The 22,616-nt window shown below is 35.2% G+C and overlaps 4 protein-coding genes and 1 long non-coding RNA gene across 10 annotated transcripts; 4 read left to right on the forward strand and 1 right to left on the reverse strand.

Annotated features, from left to right (window-relative positions):
• LOC108227767 (uncharacterized) lies at nucleotides 1-4,607 on the forward strand. 5 transcript variants are annotated; one of them, XR_010284614.1, is made up of 5 exons: nucleotides 1-214; nucleotides 2,857-3,381; nucleotides 3,473-3,534; nucleotides 3,687-4,041; nucleotides 4,159-4,607. It is a non-coding gene; the product is annotated as an uncharacterized LOC108227767 (long non-coding RNA). The 5 variants fall into 5 exon arrangements; XR_010284618.1 differs by having other exon boundaries at nucleotides 3-214; nucleotides 3,304-3,381; XR_010284616.1 differs by lacking the exon at nucleotides 1-214 and having other exon boundaries at nucleotides 234-3,381; nucleotides 3,687-4,089.
• A 1,163-nt stretch (nucleotides 4,608-5,770) lies between these two features.
• Nucleotides 5,771-9,807, forward strand: LOC108227651 (alpha-crystallin domain-containing protein 22.3). Its single transcript, XM_017402927.2, has 3 exons — nucleotides 5,771-5,925; nucleotides 8,291-8,640; nucleotides 9,380-9,807. The coding sequence occupies exons 1-3, from the start codon at nucleotides 5,909-5,911 to the stop codon at nucleotides 9,631-9,633; spliced, it is 621 nt and encodes a 206-aa protein (XP_017258416.1). The 5' UTR covers nucleotides 5,771-5,908; the 3' UTR covers nucleotides 9,634-9,807.
• A 2,756-nt stretch (nucleotides 9,808-12,563) lies between these two features.
• Nucleotides 12,564-14,351, forward strand: LOC108227698 (zinc finger CCCH domain-containing protein 3). The gene is made up of 4 exons (XM_017402993.2): nucleotides 12,564-12,806; nucleotides 13,434-13,506; nucleotides 13,774-13,842; nucleotides 14,041-14,351. Exons 1-4 carry the CDS (start codon nucleotides 12,627-12,629, stop codon nucleotides 14,148-14,150), a joined length of 432 nt encoding a protein of 143 aa, XP_017258482.1. The 5' UTR covers nucleotides 12,564-12,626; the 3' UTR covers nucleotides 14,151-14,351.
• A 1,236-nt stretch (nucleotides 14,352-15,587) lies between these two features.
• LOC108227591 (psbP domain-containing protein 1, chloroplastic) lies at nucleotides 15,588-18,223 on the reverse strand. 2 transcript variants are annotated; one of them, XM_017402829.2, is made up of 5 exons: nucleotides 18,017-18,222; nucleotides 17,832-17,888; nucleotides 16,786-16,859; nucleotides 16,227-16,661; nucleotides 15,588-16,090 (listed from the first exon to the last, which is right to left on the reverse strand). In XM_017402829.2, exons 1-5 carry the CDS (start codon nucleotides 18,111-18,113, stop codon nucleotides 15,869-15,871), a joined length of 885 nt encoding a protein of 294 aa, XP_017258318.1. In that variant the 5' UTR covers nucleotides 18,114-18,222; the 3' UTR covers nucleotides 15,588-15,868. The 2 variants fall into 2 exon arrangements, with proteins under 2 accessions (XP_017258318.1, XP_063935868.1); XM_064079798.1 differs by lacking the exon at nucleotides 16,786-16,859 and having other exon boundaries at nucleotides 15,607-16,090; nucleotides 16,227-16,645; nucleotides 18,017-18,223.
• A 668-nt stretch (nucleotides 18,224-18,891) lies between these two features.
• Nucleotides 18,892-22,040, forward strand: LOC108227393 (protein AGENET DOMAIN (AGD)-CONTAINING P1). Its single transcript, XM_017402516.2, has 3 exons — nucleotides 18,892-19,466; nucleotides 20,899-21,504; nucleotides 21,664-22,040. Exons 1-3 carry the CDS (start codon nucleotides 19,020-19,022, stop codon nucleotides 21,676-21,678), a joined length of 1,068 nt encoding a protein of 355 aa, XP_017258005.1. The 5' UTR covers nucleotides 18,892-19,019; the 3' UTR covers nucleotides 21,679-22,040.
• Nucleotides 22,041-22,616: the final 576 nt, after the last annotated feature.

Genomic DNA, 22,616 nt, shown 5'->3' on the forward strand with positions numbered 1-22,616 from the left:
TTGATTACTTCTTTTTGACTTATTTGTGAAAACCAGACACACTCGTAATCCACTTATTCCGACCCTTAATTTTGCGGTAAAGGCTGAGCCAGACATGCTCCGGACATTTTGTTCCCGCGTAATCACAGTCCGTGGACGGATAGAATTTCAAACCGCACCCACCGATCACAACTGCCGGCACAACTCTCTCCGAATAACACAAACTTATGTTAAGGTGACTACTGCTTCTTTGTCAATTAAGCAATTTCAATTATTTATGAATTACATATAAGCTGTTTGCTAAATGGCGCCTACAGTACTTCTTCTTTTTCTAAGAGCAAGTCCAACAGCTGCCTCAAATGATGTCCTAAGTCATTATTTAAGGCATTTGCTTAAAAATCTTGCTCCAACAGTGTCCTAGTGATGCCTTATATTACTAGGACAAGCTCTTCAAGCCCTATTAATAAGGCACCTCTCTCCTTGCCCTATTCAATATTTTAATATAAAATCTTCTACCCACCATCTTTCTCTACTTTATATTGTGTTTTAGTGATAAAAGAGAATTTTTAATAATTAAATATTAAACATATATTAAAAATAAGACACATTGTTGGAGTTGAACTTAGATAAACATGTCCTAAATCACTAGGATATCATATTTTATATTATATTTGAGGCTCCAACAAGGACACTATTGGACTTGCTCTAAAAACCGAATGATTATGAACTGTACATAAGTTAATTATATATATAGTGCGCTATGTGTTTGTGAAATTGTCTTGATCAAAAAATCAGCTAACCAATGCAAATCATAATGATCCGTTGAAGTTAGTTTGTTATTGAGATAGAGCAACTGTGATGAATCTTGACAAAAATTTGTAAATGTGCTTCATGATGATATAGACATTATTATTTAAACTAAAAGATATACAGATAGATCATTTTCGTTGTTTTTGTAGTCTGAATGGAATAGAATGAACCAGTACCTGCTCCAGATCTTTGTAGGTTTCAGAATAATTTCTTTAATCCTGTTCTATATATTTATTTGTCTTTATATACTCTGTTCTTTAAGTCAATATTGTTTTGCATTCACTTATTCAGTACCCGGGTGGATACTGCATTTTCTCCTATTTATATTTTCCGGCATCGGATGTTTTTTTTGCTATAATCTTAGGTTGCGTTCACTTGAATGGAATGGAATGGAGGGAGAATGGAATGATATTTTTACTCTAAATTCGGAGTGATTAGAGAATGTCTATAGAGTATAGACTATAATTTTTGTTTTTTCAATCATTCCATTCCAACTATTTGAACTAGAAATCTAAACCCCCATGTTTTGGAATGCTCGTTCTTTATATTTAGTCGTCATCATGTTTTCCTACAATTTTCATCATAAGAAATTTAACTCACTCATATTTCGTCATTACTGTCTCATATCGACTCGGGTACGACAACACGGGACACGGGGATTTACTAATTATCAAAGAGTCCTGAATATGGGACACGACAAAAAAATCTATAATAAAAAATAATACATGAATTATATGTGAATACTGATTAACTTCATTCACAATAATAAAGTTTCTTTCACAATTAGTGATCAAGAATGCCTCTAGCTTCAAGGAAGCATGCCAGCTATAAATACCTATAAATACCCATGCAACCTGAAAAATTAGCAAACTCGACTATGACTTTATTCCTTTCATTTTCTTCTTGAAAAAGCCTTGTCAAACATTTGTTTCTTTCATTTGAAATTTCCATTTCCTTGTGTGGAGGAACACGTCCAAATGCTTCATTACCGAGCCACTCTCTATTATAATGCCTTGGGTTTGATATAAGATGTAAAAGAGAAGGGCTGATTTTAGGGTAAAATTACCGGAATTGGGCTTTTTTAGTGGGTTGAGTCGGTGGGCCGTGTGGACTGCGTCTGCGTTTCAACACGCCGCATGGCGTGTCGGACACATATTCAGCCGTGTTGGTGCCAAATCGTCGTGTCGGCCGTGTCCGACACGCGTACGGCAACCTTTTGCCGTGTCCGTGCTTTCTAGCATCCAAGTGAACGCCACCTTAGTTTTAGTTTTCAGGTTCATTGCCACAGTTCTGCATAAGAAATTAGCAATAGAAACTCTATCGTTAATTACCGACAAAATACCAACGACACTTAGGTGGAGAACTCGGCCACTGACAACGTAGCAACGGATTTCCAATGAAAAGTTCGTAACAGAAAGCTTCCATTGCTAGAAAAACCCCCTCCAGCCTTTCTCGACATGATAGCAACGGATTTTGTAACCGAATGTACCATTGGAGTTGGGGTTTTTTACATAATTTTTATATTTCTTATTTATAGTATGTATTAATGATTTTTAGTTAGGAGTTCTACATTGTTCGAGATGCTCTTAATACTTAATAGAATTATAGCCAATTAAATCATGCCAAGTGGCATTTGGGATTTCATTTTGGGTGCTCTGGCATTTTCCATAAATTTTCAATCTTACACTAAAAAAAATTATAGTATATATGTCATATTATTTAACATATCAGTCAAAATTTTAACCGTTATTTTTGTTGTATCTAAAAATAATTTCTATTTTTATTGTTTACCAAACATGTGATTCGTGTAATAAAGTTCCGTAATATTCAAATGTTTGTAGGATGACTCTATATTATTCATGTAGATATTATGGTAAAATAGAATGTCTTATAACCTCAGAAACTAATATTTAATTTTATATAAATTGTATACAAGTAGTAAATGTTGGGGCAGAACACATACACATGTAAATTAGTTATAAAGTTTAGGGGCAGAACACATACACATGTAAATTAGTAATTAAAGTTTATATCTATATTTTGTTATGCATTATTGCCAATTAACAGGTCAACCAAGAAGAATGGAATTGTTGGGGCTTCGAACACAGAACTCAACACATATCATCGGCAAATAGAAGAAGACCTGTTGGTATAACTTAACATTCACTCTCTACGCGTCGACAAGCATTTTAGAAATGTAATTGTATTTATAATAAATCCCATGAGACAAAATAGGACATCCAAGGAAGCTGCATACAAATCCAATAAGTAATGGAACAATAAGCACAGGGACCAAGTTTTATCTAGTTATATCACATTGACGAAAGTTTTGTTCTTTACTTTTCCATATATTGCAATTAGTCTTTCATTTTCATATACAATGTTTTCCAAAATCTTTGGTTCATAAGTTTATTTTTATACACTATGCACGTTCTTCTGTTTTGTTTTATCTCTTTGTAATAAGACTGCATATATTAATTTTGTAGCTCCACTTTGTCCTTTGTTCTTTGTTAGCTCAACCGCCAAATCAATATCCTTCTCTGTCAAATTATAATTTAGTTCATTCAACATCTTCCTCGCAACTGACAAAGGGTGCGTAATGTATTTCAGTATTCATTACAATTTCCTCATAAAAAAATTTCTTGCGCCAATCATGATTTAAAGTTGTATTTTTTTTCTCCAGGACATTCAAACCTCCTAATCTAAAGCCAACAATGTGTCATGCTACATATAATGGCTTGAATGGTTTGTTGCATATGTTTATTTTTATAAATTATACATGGTGTTTTTGTTTTATTTTAGCTTTTTGCAATAACGCTGCATATATTAATTTTGTAGCTCAACTTTATGCTTTGTTACCTTAACTGATAATTCAACATCCTTTCACTGTTTTTTAGGTGCCCATCACTTGGTCTTGCGTGCAGCGACCACCAAGGATCCTAACTGGTTGTCGGATCAAGGGGCAAAGGAATATTTGCTGATTAAGCTGGGGCGCCACTATTCGTGTCCTCTATGACGCCAAAATTGAAGAGTTTGAGAAAGATTTGGCATTTGGGAGTAAGTTAGTAACAAAGCTTATGTACCAATATGAACGGTTCTCTTACTTCTATGTGCAGCTGTAATGCTCTGATTCCCTTGCAAACTGCGTCGTTCATGTGAGTAAAGATCACATCCTACTTCCTCCAATCATATCATTGTTTTGGCCCTAGAACCTCTGAAAGGAACCAAGGATGAGGACAATACAATATACTTGTAGTGCTAGCCTTCTTTGTTGGAATTAGATTTTTAAACCTCATCATGGTACATTATGATTTGTTGCTTTGATAGTTTGCTCTTTAGCTTTATTGGTCTGATTGTTGCTAATTTTAGGGTGACAGTAAAGAAGCAGACCAACCAAATATCCGGCATGATTCAGATGGTTCACGGGAGGGTAGGTCTTCTGACCAAGTTGACGTATTAACAGCTGTCCGGAGAGCCATCTGCCAAGTCTTAGCGACGCCAGCAAGATATAAATGTTTCCATAAGCATACAGTTTAGTGTCCTTTTGTGATCAACTTACTATATTTTATGATCTCTACATCAGACGATCATTATGTAAATTACATTAGTGTTGTTTTCGTGGTAACTTGTAACTAGGTATGATCAGCCCATGAACAGTTTAGTTCTGGATTTGATTGAAGACTTCTTCAGCCTGCAGACCTTTGTAGTGGACCTAAAAGCTTTGCAATTGATCTCCTGTCAATTCTTGCTCTAACTAGACTTGTTTCTCTAAATGAGAGATGTGGTATATTATCTATTAAACACACGTCATTCATTTCTTCTTTTAGACTCAGTTTTTGAAAACTTTCTATAATTGATTCGAATATTTTATATCTACAGTTTGTTAAGATATAATTAATCAATATAATCTCATACCATATAAGTAAAATGTTTGAGCACGATTGGATAGCCCAGTGGTGGGTTTATCCTCTGTTGTCCCAGGAAACCCGGGTTCGACTCTGGCTCAGCTCGAGAATTATTTAAACCTGCATTGTCAAAAAATTATGCCGAAGATTCTAAATCGAGAGTATTTATAAAAAGCTAGGAACACTAGCTTTTGTTTCACAAATTCTACTTATTTTCCAAACACTTTAATCACTTATAAGTCTAAACTTGCTTCTAACTTCCACTTCACTTTTTTTTTTTACTTTAAGCAAGAAAAACTTATTTTAAACTCATCCAAACAGCCCCTACATGTACTTTTCCCTAAAAATAAGCTCATATTTCTGAATTATAAATTTAGCCAAACGGCCACATCATCTCACATAGGTTCAACAAAATATAATATGGTCATTTGGCTAAACTTTTTTTGAGAAATAAATATTATTTATGGAAAAAAATGCCTGAAATTTTACTTTTTTCTGAAATAAGATCTTAATTTTTTTACTAAATAACATATATAAAACACATTTTTTAATATTTATATCTAAAAACATATATTTTTTAAAAAATAATTTTTAAAAGAAAAATTCGCAAATACAAGCTCAATATCCTGCACATTTATAACTCTGCTGTTAATGCTAAAAGAAAGTATACATATGACATATCTTTAGAGCAACTCCAAGGGAACACCTCCCTTACCTATAATGAGTCTACGTGGACAAAAATAGGGGTTGAAGTAAAAATTCTTCACTCCAACCATCCTCTCCTTACCTAAAATTTTTAGGTGAGAGAAAACAAAACCCCTTCTTTTGGGAATAGAAAAGTGAGCCCCTATTTCTTCCAACTCATCTCTTTCTCTCTCATTTTCTTTCATTTTTTATTTTCCCTCCTTTTTTTATCTACCCCACCATAGTAAAAGTTTTAATAAAATATTTTTTTTTTCAAATATAGGGATGATTATAGGGAATACCATTGGAGTAAAACAAGTTTTTGCTTACTTATATTTTAGATAATCATTATTTTATTATATTTTAGGGGTTGAAGATAAGTAACACCATTGGGGTTGCTCTTAGAATCACAGGGGAAGTATGTAATAAATGCAAATGGGGCGTTATGATATTGGCAGATATCAATACTAAAACTACTAGTCTCCGACTTCAATTCTGGGTATTTCCTGCCGCTCTCCCTCAACTGTACCATGGCTTTCAACAATGGGTACACACACTCTCTCTTATATGTATATACATATTTTTTTTTGTATTTTCTTGATTTTATTTATTGAATCAAACTGTCCAAGTGCTTTGTTTGTTTTAAATTAAGGGTTTTGTAGAACCCTCATTTTCTTGATTTTAGTAATTTTATACATTGCTTGCTACAGTTTTGAGAGGGGAATTTCCTTATTTGGTGAATTTAGAAACCCTTTTGGTAATCGTGTGTAAAGATTCAATTTTTGGGCATATTACAGTGGTAATCTGTTTTCTTGTTGCAACTTTGTGTTTTTGTTTTGAAATGTATGAGATTGTTCTTTTTAGTTAAATGGATAATTTAGTTGCTGCTATTTGGGGTCTGTGTGAGGGGTTGCAAGGGGAAAGAATGAAATTTGGGGGGGGGGGGGGGGGGGGGGGGTTGTTTAGTGCTGACTTCCGCTTAATAGAATTATATTTGGTAAAATTATGAAGAACTCTGCTAGTGGATATTATGTATTTCACTTGCTTGCTGTAGTTCAAGCGGCTTCTGTTGCTGCTTATCTGTTCTTCACTGGTTATTATTTTACCCAAATAAACCTTATGTTCGGCTCCTCACCGGCTACCTTCTCCTTCCTTTCCTTCTTGTTTATCTCAAAATCACAGAACATATCTTTACCGGATTCTGACTTGCTCTCTTAATGCACCCCCTGCAAAGAGTATTACATTTAGGATTATGCCAAAGATGTTACATCCTGCAGAGTTCCCACACAGGGGCATTCAGGGTTTCGATCATTTTACGGTACAATTAGGGCCGAACTGTAGATAGATGTTATAGATCAGAGTAGTTGGCTTTCTATTTTGTTTTAGAATCTTCAGTTCCTATCATAATATTGTTAGGAGAATTTTTACTATCAATCTTCAACATTAATAAGATGAAGCATTATTGTTATGCCATGATGTTAGTAAGTGGAGCCACAAAGCTATAGAGACACCATGCTGTTTATGGGTCCAGAATTTATATGTCCGTATGGACCTAGTTTTCCGCACCCATAAGTTGCTGTATAAAATCTTGAAATCCTACAAAATGAAGTACATCATATTCAAGGCTTACATTATGTAGCGAGCAGTCTATGACATGTGGTCCTATAAGACTGAATATAAAAAATCCAATGATTGATGGAGGTCTTCGGATTGACATGCCTTTTTATATTCAGGGGTCTTGAAACCAATTCAAGGGAGATAACATTTCATGTACTGGAAAGACTCTCATTCTGTGTAACACTTGTGAACCATAAAACCTTTAAATTTCTCAGTGAATTTGAATTTTGAACATGCATAACCCATGCGATTGAAAAGGCCAAAGTTTGGAAATGTGATATTTCAGTCATATTTTTCTTTTTTACATAAACCTGTGGATAGGGGTGTGTGTAATATGTGACTTTTGCCAGAATTTAGCTGTCCAATTATTGTTGTAAATTGGTGGATTTTGGTGTAATTTGTGCTTCCATTTTGGTAATTGTAAATAAATTTTGATTATTTTCTATCTCGATATTTTTAACATAATCTCTTTCTAGTCATTATGAATAGCTAACCACTGCTCCAAATTTCGCTTCTCAATTATAGGGTTTTGAAGAAGTCAATTTCACAAATTTATAAAATTATACCAGTTTCTTAACCCTGGAGCTTTTATATTAAAATATTGGTGATCACGTTGGGTTTCCATCAATAATTGATGAATTTAATAACAGTAAGGTTTGTAATCTCGGTATTTTTAAAATTCTTTGCAATGATTTCAGATATGTTTACCGAAATATTAGCTGGCTTACCAAACTACCAACTGCACAGCCCTAGACCTGATCTGCGCCCCAATGACAGACCCTAGACCGATTATTCTGGTAGAGGACAAGCATGGGTTCAACTTAAAGGCATAGTCTGCATGCAGTCAACCATAATTGTGGAAAACATCTCCTCTCAGCTGAGACCTATCTGTCCTGCCCATAAATTCCAAAACTACTGAAATTTATAATTATACTGGTCTCACAGTTAGCGTCACCCTTGACATGTCACGCATTACCTTTAATACCAGGTTATGTCATGCATATGTTATCATTTTAATAATATACGTACCTTGTAAATGATTGTCGATCTTCTGTAAATGACGGGTCATCCAAATATGATGTTTAGGGTGTGATTGAATCCTCTTAACAATTATATTTTGGTGTAATATGGCAGTCTTGTAGTTGATTATTTGTATTTTGCTTTAGACTTTAGTCCATGTGCTAATGTGTCGTTGGCCTTTTATATTAATATGCTAATTTGTATCATCTCGAGCTGACTTGTGCTTTCTGATAATAATTGCAAAGATAACTTGTGCTTTCTTCTAATAAATGCAGATCTTATAACTCATCTCATGCAAGTGGAAATCATGCTGAGAGACAACTGGATCCTCAACAACCAATCATTGCCATAATGCCGCTTAAAAGTGTCCCCTTCGACAGCACACCACGACCGCATATGAACATTCCTGCATCTATTATCAATCACCCAGCTATGGTGTTTTTGCCTTCCCATTCAAATGAGGAAGATTTGGAAAGAGTTCTAGGGGCCACCAGTCATGGGGTTGCTGTTACAGGTAGTGCTGCACTAGGAAAGGTGGGACATCCCATCGGATCAATTGATATCTCGGAATCTAATGATACTTACCTTTTCCGTGTCGCTCTCCCAGGTGTCGCGAGAGATAGCAGTAAGTACTAGAATTTGTAGTTTTTGAAATATCAATTCCTGCCTATGTTTCTAATAATACAATGTCTATGAATAATAATTGAAATCAGACTATGTGCCATCTATTTCTGCATAAGAATTTGAGCAAACCTTCACGGGAATTTAAGATTTTTGGAGAATTAGGAAATCTATTATCTAGAGATGATATTAATTATCCATCTATGTTTCAGTTAGGCTGTTACTTTTAAATTTAAATATAAATGTACTTGTGGCTTTAATTCATGTAAATAGCTATAGGGAAATCAAAAAGCATCATAGCATTTTTTACATGGAAATCACTTAAAATTTTGCAATTTTAAGTGCCTATAAAACTCTTGTCTATATTTCAACTTGGGTATATTATTCATGTCCACCACTCGACTTGTCGACCTGGTGCAGAATCCGGTTCAAATTGAATGAGAATTTAAATTGTAAAATGAGAAATGTTGCGTAGTCTATGACTAGTAGACGAGCTAGACCGCTGTCGATTTGATTCGACTTACGGAAGTGACAACCATGTGTCTACTATCTACAAAAAATTCTCTACAACACCTATAAAGTACCTGATGAAGTAGGGAGTGAATTCTGACATTATCTTGACATTGATTTTTTATAAACTTCGATAATATTATTCTAATGTTGGTATAAATTGCTAAATGATTTAAATTTAAATATCTTAGGTGGTATCTAATAGTTGTGATGACCGCCTTTCTTTTTTCCAGATACATTTAGTTGGTATGTCGAGCCGAATGGAAAGATATTTATCAAGGGTATAACAACCACTGGTGAGAAGAAAGTTCTTAAGCATGGCATGGTATTCGAAATGCTCACACAAAATCTTTGTCCACCAGGAGAATTTTCCATCTCATTTCAGTTGCCAGGGCTAATTGATTCTGAAGGTGTCAATGCTGTTTTTGGAACTGATGGCATCTTCGAAGGAGTGGTGAAGAAGATGCGGCCACAAACTATTTACTAGTGCATTTCAGAACTTTAGACTTATACAGTTCTCGAGTATATGCTTTGAACATCTTGAAGCTGCCTAGTTTTACATGGTGCCGTGGTGTGGTTTTGTGGCACAGCAGATTAAAGTTCTTATACATTGTTCTAAAACTTTCGGCTTATACATGAATCTAAGTAAATGCTTTAAACATCTTGAATTCTTCTAATTTCACATGGTGCCATGGTACGGTTTTGTGGCTCATTAGATTACAGATAAATCCATCGACTATGAAAACATTAATTTGTTTTTTCCTTTATGACAAACCACAGTTTGTTATCAAGATGGCCTTTTACGTACCCTTTCCTGAACCTCAACTGGAGTTTGGATAAAAAATATTAATCGAAATTATGGTTCTAAAATTCAGTGATTAATCGTGATTAATTTCTGTTTCATAACGTGCTGGACTGATTAAAGTTTTGATTTATTCAATCAATATCTTGCTAATTTTCGATTAATCCTTATTTCATATTTTTACTGATGTAGTTTTTATGTTCTACGACGCTGATCTTGATGTGTTTGCTGATCTTGATGTGTTTAAAATAGTTTCCTTCCATCTATTTTTTAACATTTGGATTGGATTGGACATGGTTTAAGCCTTAAGGACGAGAGAAAATGCGAATTAACGGATATGCTAAAATTTATATATAAAAATATTATATATTACGATATAAAAAGTATATTTAAATATAACATTTTAAAAAAGAGCAAATTGCACTTTGGTGGCTTGTACTATTTCAAATTTGCACGTTAGTGGCCGACTTTTAAAAATCATCAATTGTGTTGCTGAACTTATTTTTTTTAACACATAAGGGGTTCCACATCATATCCGTTAAATCGAAGTAACGGTCGTCAAGGGTATTTCAGGAAACTATTTTTGCAACGGCTCTATTCTGTATCTATATATACGCTTTCGCTGTGTGTAATTGAGCATATTCAAACCTAAATCTCTCATCCAAACCTAAAAGCTCTGCAAAGATGAATCAACAATGTATGTGTGGAAGCTGGGCAGTGGAGAAGACATCGTGGACGGAGTATAATCCGGGGAGAAGATTCTTGACTTACGTGAATGGAAGGTGCAATTTCTTCAAGGGGGCTGAACCCGAGTTTGATGCGCGCAGCAAGAGTGTAATCAATGGACTGTTAAGGCGTTTGAAGAACAAGGACGATGAATGTTTTGTTGAAATGATTAAGGCCAAAGATGAGTACAAAGATTTCTACAGTGAAGAACTATCCGGGCGCAGAAGCAAGCAAGGAACTGGAAGTATTTTGCTGTGTTGTTGTTGCATATCTTTCATTGCTGGTTTGCATTTGTTGGTAGGGATGGTTTGCATCTCTATGATTGCATGCTTTTTAACTGCTTGCCTGAACAGATGTGAGTCCCTGAAGATCATGCCTATCTTGAAAAAAGGCTTGATCATGTCAATCTTCTCATTGAACACATGATTACTTGTGCAATCTTCATCATCAGTTGTGTTACAAGCTATTCTTTCATCATCACTATCAACATAGATAGTGGAATTGCTCAGAGATGATTTTTCACTGTTATCATGAACCTCTTGATCCACATTTCTTTGAAATAACAAATCATCATCAGAATCATCTTGATTGGAACTATCACAGTGGAAGGTCTCATCACTACTTTCCTTTTCTTTTGGCACAAAATCATCATCATCACTATCTGTGTCTGAAAATTCCTCTTCTAACCCCTCCATTTCCCTAACTTGTGGCTCAATTTCAATTTCATTTTGGGTGGTATCCCAAAACTGTGTATTGTCAAAATCAAACTCAAACTCTTCCTGATCATCAACATTTTCCTCAGCTGGCATGTTCACAAGAGATGCTGGATTGTTCTTTGCAGGTGCTTCTTTAGGAGTTGGTTCAACAAATTCAACATATGAATCTCTACAGGGCTCTGTACTTAAATGTGCCATAGTGGTGACATAAATCTCCATATACTTATCCACATCAGATATAAGCTCACACATGGTCATTAGCTCCTCATCATTATCTAGTGCAAAACTACCCCTATCGAATGAAGTGCTAGGTAGCTTATACCACAGTTGGTGAAACCCAAACTCATCAACCTCTTTCAACATATTATATATCTCAATTATGCTTATCTGATCAGCATTACAAAAGTCAAAGAAATCTGCCGTACCTCCCACATATGCCCTAGGGTTATCTACCCAATTGCCCCCATGATATATTTTTAGGGTAAAATCACCAGGTTCTGCAAATGTAGAGTGCAAAGCAACAATTTAATTTACAATTAACAGCACTATACTAAACAAATAGCCACCAACAACAAGCACTATACTAAATTAGGAATAAATTGATTTTATAATGACCGAATCTTGGACTATGTAAAAGCCCTAATTTTTTAAAACCGACAAGCAGAATCTTCCATTTTAATAGTATAAAGCAATTGCAGGTCAATAATACTAAACAACTAGCCACCAACAACAACAAACACTGAATATATGATAAGTGATACTCATTTCATATGCTACAAAGAAGAAAAGTTGAAGAGATTACCACTGTAATCGGGGCACTGTCGAGGATGATACAAATCAACATCCTCTTTAAGACGCCGGAACCAACTCATTTCCGTAAGCAGGAATTCGTCGTTGTTCTTGCTTCGGAAAAGGGGGTAGAGGTTTCGTTTTTAATTTGGAGGGAAATAAGAGGATGAGAAGATATGTATTGATCATTTGACACCGTTACTTCGATTTAACGGATATGATGCGGAGCCCCTAATGTGTTAAAAATTTAAGTCCAACAACACAATTGATGACTTTTAAAGATCGACCACTAACGTGCAAATTTGAAATAGTACAAGCCACCAAAATGCAAAAAAGTCTTTAAAAAATTTACAATAATATTTTTAACCATCAATATTGCTAAATGCAAATAGAAAAAGAGGGGGAGTAGAAAAGCCCCGATTCTGAAACACAGGACGAACAACTAAGATGCCACTGGGGAAGTACTACTGTGACTATTGCGACAAGGAGTTCCAGGACACTGCTTATGCCAGAAAGAGACATCTCCAGAGCATTCAGCATCAGAGAGCCAAATCTCTCTGGTACCAGAATTACCCTTCTGCCCTTCCTTTTCCTTCTCCCCCACTCTGCAATCGCTTCCTCTCTACAGTATGTTCTCTATACAGCTCACTAGCCAAATTAGTGCAAGATATTTTTCTTGATTAATTTGATGCTTTTGTTTCTTTCGATATATCTTTATTTGGGTCATGCTCGAATGCTTAAAATTTTGTACAAGTGTTATGGTAGAGGATATGTCATTGTTCTTGATTTATTTGGATTTTAAGATGCATTTTAGTTATGGGTCCGGGTTCCTGATTGCTTCGGCTGTTTTTTTATAGCGGAAAGACACCCGCTTTGGGTTTTTTTATTTTCTGTGATAAAAAACCGCGTATAGGTTGTTGACAACAATCACTTGTTCTTTACTGCTTAAATATTTAGGATGACCTTCTTTTATTCTTGTTGCTTATGATAGTGTATATGATACTTTTTTTTTTGTTTTGAAATAATAGTGTATATGATAACTACTTATTATGAATGTATGAATGAGGAACCTTAAATTTCCGCTTCTTCAATACGAGCTCAAGTGATCTTTATTTGGTTTACGACAATGTAGGAAATTGATGTCCTATTGGGACTATATTGACAACTTCCATTGCCCGTTTTTGTTTTATTTGTAATTTTTTTGAACTTTTTTTGTATTGTGGTTTTGACTAATTATCTTGCAATGGTTCAAAGGGATCATGTCCATATGGAGATTCTTGTAAATATCTTCATCCTAAGCAGAATCTGCAAAGTGCTAATACTTCAGGTACGTTGCTATTTTGTTTATTTCATTTTCGGGCCTTTTGCATCTAACTACATACTTTCTTTTCATTCGTAAATGAAAACCTCTATTGGTGGAACCACAAAGGGCAGCTTCATTTACTTGAAAGCTTATGTTTTATAAAGATTATTTTCACATTGAAAGGTGGTCGTTGAAGATTTGCAATACAATCGGTTTAATTCAGAATATGTATTCACTCGGTGTCAAACTTCCTATATTGACTTCTTCTTTCTTTTTTTAATTGCCAACTAGTATCGAACTTCACGGGCAATTTTCAGTCACTTGATACGAATCAACAAGCTGCGGGAGCCTCTTCCCAAGGTAATTCTCTGTTTCTAATTGGATTCCAATTTCTTGTTTCATTTATAGGGAGATGCTTATGATACTCTTTACTACCCTTTCTCTGAATCAAAATAATCTGTGCAGCATCTATTCTGTTTCTCTCTCTTTTTTTTCTTTTTTTTTTTTGTATAGAAAATCATGGGTTTTTCCTTATTATTATTATTTTAATTTTGTCAGGCAACATTCTGAGAGATGGTCTGGGAGTTTCACTAGGAAATTTACCTCCCTCACTAAAACCTCCTCCAGAGGGAGGGTATCCATCACTTCCTTTTGTGGATTGGGGATAGACCTGTGATTGTGTATAACATTGAATTTATATCTATGTTAAAAACAGATTTTCCCGGATGTTAGCTTATCATTGTTTTTGTTCAAGATCCATGTGTCATAATTACCTTGTATAGCTCAAATTTGATGCATCTGTGGCCATATTATTTTATTTACTGGGACGTTATAAAGCTTATTAATACAGTGATTATATTTAAATACAAGATCCATATGTTCATACAAGTTCACAGTTGAATATCGCCCTTCACTGAAATGCAACATGATACGGGAAACACGACCACTCATACAGACTTGTAATGTTGTGTTTGGTTGGGGTGAATGATTCTAGAAGGAATGGAATGAAAAATGAACTATCTTATGGACAATTTTTAAGAAATTTCATTCTTTCCTCTATTCCATTCCTTACATCATATGCTAGATATCACCCCTTCCATTTGAGATGGAATGCTCCATTCTCTCCTATCCTCAATTTCTTCTCAAATATCATCATAGCAATTTTGTACACCTTCAAATTTTTTTTCAAAACTTCTTCCCATTCGCTATTAGTTTCAAGTATTTTTTACTCATTCCATTCCATTCCGTTCCATTCTCCCACACCAAACACAACATAAATCCCAACTGGTTTTTGGCAATCTATACATGCCACTTGGATGAAGCATATTTGTGCTGGTTTGATATGAGATTGATCATGGATTCGGTCATTATGCTCCTGGAAAACTAGGTGTATTACTACTGTGCGTTGCAGATAAGACATCAACTGTTTTATTTCCGAGTCCCTATCCATTAAAAGTCGCCCAGATAAATAGCTAGTTGAGTTTTGAGTAAAAGAGAAACAGACATCATCCATAACATCACACATATACCCACAGGCCACAGGTAAAGAATAAGCGAGCATGTGATTCCTCAGCATTCTGGAAGAGAACACATCCGAGGTCAGTGCACAACATTTTGGAATAGAAAACGAGTTCCAGACAGTCCTCAAAACCAAGCTGGGAAAGTGCCAACCTTACAAATGTATTTCCAAATGGTGGTAGTAGTCACTACATTTGGAGGACCGTTCTCCCAAAGAAATCATGATTGGAGCAAGGATTGCAACATGGGAGACAAGCCTACAAAGATCCATGACAGCGTGAGTCGAAGAAGGGAGAGGCCAAGTATGATATTCAATATGATTACCATCAACTGCTTCTGTATTCAGACAAGCAAGTGAGATAATATCACTATTAAGAAGTTTCACCAGAGACTGATTCTGCACCCAAGGATCATGCCAGAAAGGAACTGCGAGTCGCACCCAACACTGTAACAGATGAAACGCATAGAAACTGGACTTAAAGAAACTGGACGACATTGGAGAAAAGCACCAGGATACTTCAGAGGGGATATACATAGTCCACAATACCTTTGCACAGTGAAGGATATTCATGTCTAACAGAGAGATGTAAATGACAAAACCAAGAATTATTTTATTTGATGGGCTATTCTTAAATCAAAATTACATAATTACATAACCGAGAAGAAATGTAGTATTTTTAACTCATAGAAAGTAATTTATCAAATTGAACGAAGCAAGTAAGCAAACAGGAAAAAGGGTATACAAACAAGATCACAATCACATGTGATGTAACAAAACCTCAAGACTAATCAAGTACTCCCTGCAATGTCATGCTGATTGAATGCAATTTAATCTGCTACAAGCAGCATGGCTTGTTCGCCAAGATGATCAGACTATAACCTTGTTTACTCTAAACGAATCCAGTATCTGACGCAGATCTTTTTCCTCTTCAGCAAAGACATTTTCAGGTACTTGTAATCTTAATACATATAACTGATTGTTTTCAACTCCAAGAACAGAAAGATAGTGTCTGTCCCACTCCAGGCGAGCAACTCTGTCCTGTGGCATAACGGCCAACTCATTGTTGTTTGCGTATGACTTGATGTTTACCTGATCATATCACAACATATTATCTTCAAGTGTATACGACATAAAGAAGAAGAAGACGGGCTTTTGGTAGTTGTTTTCAAACAACTAAGAAGCTGAAAGTATATGCAGTTAGCCTTTAATATTTATAAGCCCTTACCTCAACTTGATAGTACATCTTTCCATCATCAGCTATTCTTGAAGACGTTGAAAGAATACTTGCCTCACGCCTGACCCCGAGTCTGGTAGACATGAATTCTGTCAAGTACTGCTTTAGAACATTCTTTCCAGCTACTTCCGGGGGTCCCAGATCTTCGATGCTCTTGTAAAAGGAAGATGAAGGGGAGGACAACTCTAATGAGAGATTCTCATCGAGAATAAAGGGATCCCTAAAAAAGATGTCTGCATTGGCACCTCGAACTTGAATCCAGTTTTTAGGGTACTTGAATGAGTAACCATCAAAAGTATCTATGTATTCCCTCAATCCAACAGACTGTAATGCACTTGCAGTATCAAGCGAATCAACTTGTGCGAATACATAACTTGAAAGGAGTGCGGTCATTATTTGCCTCCTCGGAACTGCAAAAGCTTTTATCTGATTATATATTAGAAATTATAAACATGTCAAAGTGAATATGCACATATAAATAACAAGCAGAACAATAAAATGCAGAATATTCAACTATATATATGGGAGTGCTGCAGATGTATGTACTAACCTCGGGCTGAGAATCCTGAATCTGTTCCTCTTCTTGTTGGGTCTCAGTACTTTCAACAGATGAAGAAAAACACACTGAATGAAGAACAAAATATTGTTGTTTTAGCAAGTTAGGAGAAAATTCAGTACTGTGAACTTTATGTAACTGCAATGAGATTTTTTTAATATAGGCATACGAGTGAATTTTAAATGGGAAAGTTCACTGAAGAGTGGGAAGCACCAAGAGCGCTGTTATCAGCACTATCATCGCTGCCATAGATAGTTATAGATGGGTGTGTATCTAAGTGTCTGTATGCAAACAGAGGAGAGTATAAGAAAATGCTGATCAACAATTATATTGGATTTGTGGTGGGGTGGGTCATTGTTTTTTTTTTTTTTTTTTTTGCAGGAAGGGGTGGGTCATTGTTCCACAAGGAACTTTCATCTCTTCAGTACTATATTATATCCTAAAATTTGGTTTATTATTTTCACCAATTTTAATTTTGGCAAAGAAATAGAGGATTGAACCTCAAAATTGACTCAAAAACTTCTGGCAGGCTTTCAATTCAACAACTTCTTAAAAGCTTAATACAGTTATTTCTCTATGAAGACTTAACCGCAGACTAACATATTAAACTCAACATATACAAATTCGTTGAAAACAAACTCTTAACACCTCCCCGTTTAAGGGCTTAAATGCAAAGCCACGAACAACAAATGAAGCACGATAATTCAACAACTTCTTAAAAGCTTAATACAGTTATTTCTCTATGAAGACTTAACCGCAGACTAACATATTAAACTCAACATATACAAATTCGTTGAAAACAAACTCTTAACACCTCCCCGTTTAAGGGCTTATATGCAAAGCCACGAACAACAAATGAAGCACGATAAGCTATTCCAAATGCAATTCATAAGGTAAGCACTAAAGATCCTATGCCAATATATAAAATCCGAAACCCTGACCACATACAAACATTTCAATACAATCTTTAAACTAATCGACAAGCTGGGCTAAACAATCAAGCATGTAATAGATAGTAAAGAGAGATAAATTGTAGAGACCTGCCTTGATATACCTCCCTGCTTGCAGAGACCTTGCACTAGCTGCTCCTGCTTCCACTGCATTAACACAAGAATCAAAATTCAAACAAAGGGTCATGTAAAATACAACATTCTTGACATATTTCATATAAATGCATGATTTATTTAACAAATATGTGGAGAAGTAGAGAGAAGTGGTGACCTACCTGCAATGGCACAAGTGAATTTGAGGTTGGAGCATGTTGATCTGGGTCTTAAAGAGAAAGATGAGACAGAGCTCAAGCTGTAAATAGTGGTGGACATTTTGATGTTGTATTGAGATGATCTTAACCAAAGTGAAGGTAGTTATGTACAGATTTGGAGCAATGGATATAGTGATAGATAGCATAGAAGATAAGAAGTGTTTCACAACTATTTTTTTTTTTTTTTTGTTTTTAATTTTATATAATAAGTGTGTCCATTGTCCATTTGTCCCTCAAAAAGATATCGGGCATGTTTGGTTTCTTTACAGGAAAACACTAACTTATTATGAAAATTTTCATATTTATATAACTTTTATAATACTATATATTTAGATACGTGTTTAAAATTTTTATTTTACAAAAAAAATAGTACTTTACATAAATTGTTAAATTTTTTTTTATGAAATTTACTTGAAAATTAATGACAAATTATACTATTTTGAAGAAATTTATATATTTTGAAGAAAATATATAAAATTTAATTTTCTCCTAAACTAAATTCTTATCATACACCAAATATAAAACACCTCTTATAAATTAAAAAAAAATGAAATTTAGAAAAAAATTAAAACTTAATTACACATCATTCGTTTCTTTAGATTGTTTACTTGCACTCTTTTCAGACATTTTGATAATCTTATAAAATATAATTTCATAATTTTTTTTAAAAATATTATAATCAAATTTTTATTTAAAAATTTTATTTTATTTTTTTTTGACGGAATTTAAAAATTTTATTTTAAAAATATATTATAAGACTATTTATTTTATATGAATTTTAAAAAATTTATCAAAAAACAACGTGAAAAAATAAGGGGTACGGAGGAGGTGGCGTCGGCGAGCCACCCCCGAACACTCTTAATTGTATACTCGTATGTACACACACACTCAACTCTCTGCTCTTTAAACCATCCAGAAAGGCAGAACCCCAATTCCCCATTCCTTGTGATAAACCCTAAAGCAATCCATGGCAGACCCAAATGCCTACTTCAAAAAGGGCGCCCTCGTCGAGATCAGCAGCGACGAGCCCGACTTCCGCGGCGCCTGGTTCCTCGGCACCGTCATAAGCCGCTCAAGAGCCAAGCAAAAGAACCAGGTCTTTGTCCAATACCACACCCTCATGAGTGATCATGACGAGACCAAGTTCCTCCGAGAGAAGGTTGATGTGATCCAGTTAAGGCCTCCGGCGCCACGCGAAATGGGCCGGGCTTTTAGTCTGGGAGAGGAGGTTGATGCTTATCATCTTGATGGCTGGTGGGAAGGGGTGATTACGAGAATTAGTGGTCAAGATTCTGCTGGGGGTGCCAGATATTCTGTGTATTTTAGGGGGACTAGGGAGGAGCTGGATTTTGGGGCTGATGAGTTGAGGCTTCATAGGGAGTGGGTTAGGGGAGAATGGGTTCCTCCTTTCGAGGTACGCTTTTTGGGTTTTTAAGATGATTTGATCTTTGATTTTATTGATTTGGGATTGTTGAATTGAGATGTTTATGTTTGTTTGTAATGCATGTGCTGTTTAAGCTGGATTTTAGGGGGATGCCTCGTTTCTTTTTGTTTATTGAAAATTGGATTTCTTTATGGTATTGAAGATGCGGTTTTGTGATTTTGTAAAGTTATGATCTTTATTTGCAGAAGAGCTTGATTTCTATTAATTGTGTTCTTATAATATTTTGTGGTCTCGGTTCTTGTTTATCGAGTTCGGATCCATGTAAAGTTATGATCTTTATTTGCAGAAGAGCTTGATTTCTATTAATTGTGTTCGTATAATATTTTGTGGTCTCAAGTCTTGTTTATTGAGTACGAATGTTGGATTTTCGAATTAAGATGTTTATGTTTCTTTGTAATGCATGTGCTGTTTAAGCTGGATTTTAGGGGGAATACCTCATTTCTTTTTGTATATTGAAATTTGGATTGGTTTGTGTGTATGGATGTGGTATTGAAGATGCGGTTTTGTAATTTTGTAAAGTTATGATCTTTGTATGCAGAAGAGCTTGATTTCTGTTAATTGTGTTCTATTTATTTTCTGGTCTCAAGTCTTGTTTATTGAGTACAACTGTTGGATTTTCGTGTCAAAGATGTGAATAATGACCTGATAATATAAAGATAAGATCTTTTGTTGTTTTCAACACAATTTAATTATTTCACTAGGCATTCTTTGGAGGATAGTTATGGCATGTACTTAATGGCTGTCTGCTGACACTGATCTAAGATGTCGATTATTAGTTTGTTTTACAATAGTATAGACGTGTATTATATATGCTGTACACCATTTGTTGTAAACGCAAGCCTCGAGGCTCGTGATGAACCACACCCTGTATATTGAACCTCTCTTTCATAGTCTATGCTGTAGAAACGATCCGATGAGATTGAATTGAATACAGGGCTTGTGTGTTTTAGGCCCATGCAGTATTTAGAAGTACACTTAAGGTGTTTGAAGGCAGAATCTTAGTGGCAGTGCTAGAGGTCCTAGCTGGTGCCACTCATGTAGATATATTGATTGATTTTAATGATGATTGCATCAATTTAAATTAGTTTATTTATTTGAAGTAGATTGATTTTATTAATGTTTGTTTTATTCTAAGAATTTTGCTATGAGTATGATGGTTCTATAGTACAATGTTATGAATTTAACCACTTAAAGATGAAAATAAGCAAAGTGAGATTATTTATTTATTTATTTATTTGAACGCCCAACTCCTTTAGGCAGTTTGGTGCCTTTCCATTTCTTACCGTCTGTCCTTTCTGCCTAGGTGATGCTAGGCGCGTCGTTCCTTTTCTTTGAGTTTTGTCTCTATTTATTTTCATTTGGTTGTGATGCCTATACCTAATATCCGAAGTTATTAGTGCAGTTCATGTCAAATACAAATGTAGAAGAACCTTCTAAAAACGCAGTAGAGAAGCTTGGTGAAGAAACATTTGCTGAAGTTGCTAACAGCATTACGAATGTAGAAGAACCTTGCATAGATATTGTAGAGAACTTTGGAAAAGGAACACTGGGTGGTGTTGCTAGTGACAATGCAAATGAAGAATCTTGCATAGGTATTGGGGAGAAGTTTAGGAAAGGGGCATTTGTTGAAATTACTAGCGATGAGGATGGTTTTCAAGGTGCTTGGTTTGCTGCGACTATGCTTGAGAAATTAAGTAGTGATGAATACATGGTTGAGTATCAGAGTTTAACAAATGATGACGGAACAGAACTTTTAAAAGAAAAGGCCAACATTAAGCACATACGACCATTTCCACCTGAGACTGCAGTGGCAGACTATTACAGTCTGCTGCAGGAAGTTGATGCTCTGTACAATGATGGTTGGTGGGTGGGTGTAATTTCCAAAGTACTTCAAGGTAAAAAATACTTAATCTACTTCAGGGGAACCAACGAGGAAATGGAATTTAATCATTCTGATTTGAGGCCACATCAGGATTGGATTGACGGAAAATGGGTCATGGCACCAAAGGTATGACATTTTGTGCTCTCACACTAGACATTCTTGACTTTGGAGTTAGTAGTCTGGTGTCCAATATTGCAGAATAGTTTACTGTCCCCATGCTGTTTCTTTTCAATAATAGGTTTTCTATCTTTACAGTGACTAGCGCTAACACTTCCTTTCTTGCAGGTGGCGAGGTTATAATTTACAATGAAGATGCAACTGGTGATGTAATATGCAACATGTAGCCGCGGAACAATTTTCAGTGCTTGTATATTCCGCAAGCTCATGGTTAGAAACTGCATGCACAATGTTCTCATCTTCCCAAAGTAATGGCATTAGTCTATGATGTATGCTATGTTGTTGGTAGTAAACCATGATGTAAGCTGATTATAGACATGGTAACTATGCACTGACCAAGATGAGAGAACAAGTCACTTTTGAATTCACCAACCCCCCTCCACCTCTTTTCTTACATGCACTTGAAATGTTCAACTCATTGCGTGAGTTATCATTTTTATCATTATAATTTTATAAATATTTTAGAGTTTGATAGTTCCTTACAATTCTTGTCTGGTCCCGGGCCCCTTTCTGTCTTTTACCTTTGTTACCTGATATCCAACCTTCCTGGTAGGCGATTTTTGTGTCATCCATACAGTGATATGCTTCCTGGTAGGCGATTTCTGTGTTTAATGCATACAGTGATATCCTTCCTGGTAGGCGAATTCTGTGTTCTATGCATACAGTTTTTAAGAATAATGTCAAAACTGTACCTTGCTTAGTAGTCAATATCGTAATCTCAGAGATTTGTGGCTCAAAGCAAATAAAGATCCTTTCGGTCATATGGTCAATGGATATGCTACCTTTGCCTCATCTAAATTTCGTGACTTCGACTTGAGCAAATAGAGATTCGTGACTTCGAGTTATTAGTCATATTCCTATTCGTCCTATAATCAAAGGATATGCTACCTTTGCCTCATCCCAATTTTGGTGTGTTGTCAAACAGAAATGACATGAGGAAAGTTATAAGATTTATAATGTAGAAGATATGATCCTTCTTTTTAAAAATGATTAGAGGATATGATATGTATGCAAAGAATATGTTTTCTGGGTAGCCAAGATATGATACATCTGATCTGAGT

The sequence above is a fragment of the Daucus carota genome, chromosome 1, assembly GCF_001625215.2.
Source record: "Daucus carota subsp. sativus chromosome 1, DH1 v3.0, whole genome shotgun sequence".
Taxonomy (NCBI): domain Eukaryota; kingdom Viridiplantae; phylum Streptophyta; class Magnoliopsida; order Apiales; family Apiaceae; genus Daucus; species Daucus carota.

Excerpts from the sequence above, each read along its gene's own strand:
- LOC108227651 (XM_017402927.2), top strand. Across the intron at positions 8,641-9,379 it reads AGGTGTCGCGAGAGATAGCA|ATACATTTAGTTGGTATGTC; the intron begins GTAAGTACTAGA and ends TCTTTTTTCCAG.
- LOC108227698 (XM_017402993.2), top strand. The coding sequence starts at position 12,627 with ATGCCACTGGGGAAGTACTACTGTGACTATTGCGACAAGGAGTTCCAG. Across the intron at positions 13,507-13,773 it reads GCAAAGTGCTAATACTTCAG|TATCGAACTTCACGGGCAAT; the intron begins GTACGTTGCTAT and ends ATTGCCAACTAG. Across the intron at positions 13,843-14,040 it reads TGCGGGAGCCTCTTCCCAAG|GCAACATTCTGAGAGATGGT; the intron begins GTAATTCTCTGT and ends TAATTTTGTCAG.
- LOC108227591 (XM_017402829.2), bottom strand. The coding sequence starts at position 18,113 with ATGTCCACCACTATTTACAGCTTGAGCTCTGTCTCATCTTTCTCTTTA. Across the intron at positions 17,889-18,016 it reads ATTCACTTGTGCCATTGCAG|TGGAAGCAGGAGCAGCTAGT; the intron begins GTAGGTCACCAC and ends GTGTTAATGCAG. Across the intron at positions 16,860-17,831 it reads AGGGAGGTATATCAAGGCAG|TGTGTTTTTCTTCATCTGTT; the intron begins GTCTCTACAATT and ends TTCTTCATTCAG.
- LOC108227393 (XM_017402516.2), top strand. The coding sequence starts at position 19,020 with ATGGCAGACCCAAATGCCTACTTCAAAAAGGGCGCCCTCGTCGAGATC. Across the intron at positions 19,467-20,898 it reads AATGGGTTCCTCCTTTCGAG|TTCATGTCAAATACAAATGT; the intron begins GTACGCTTTTTG and ends TTATTAGTGCAG.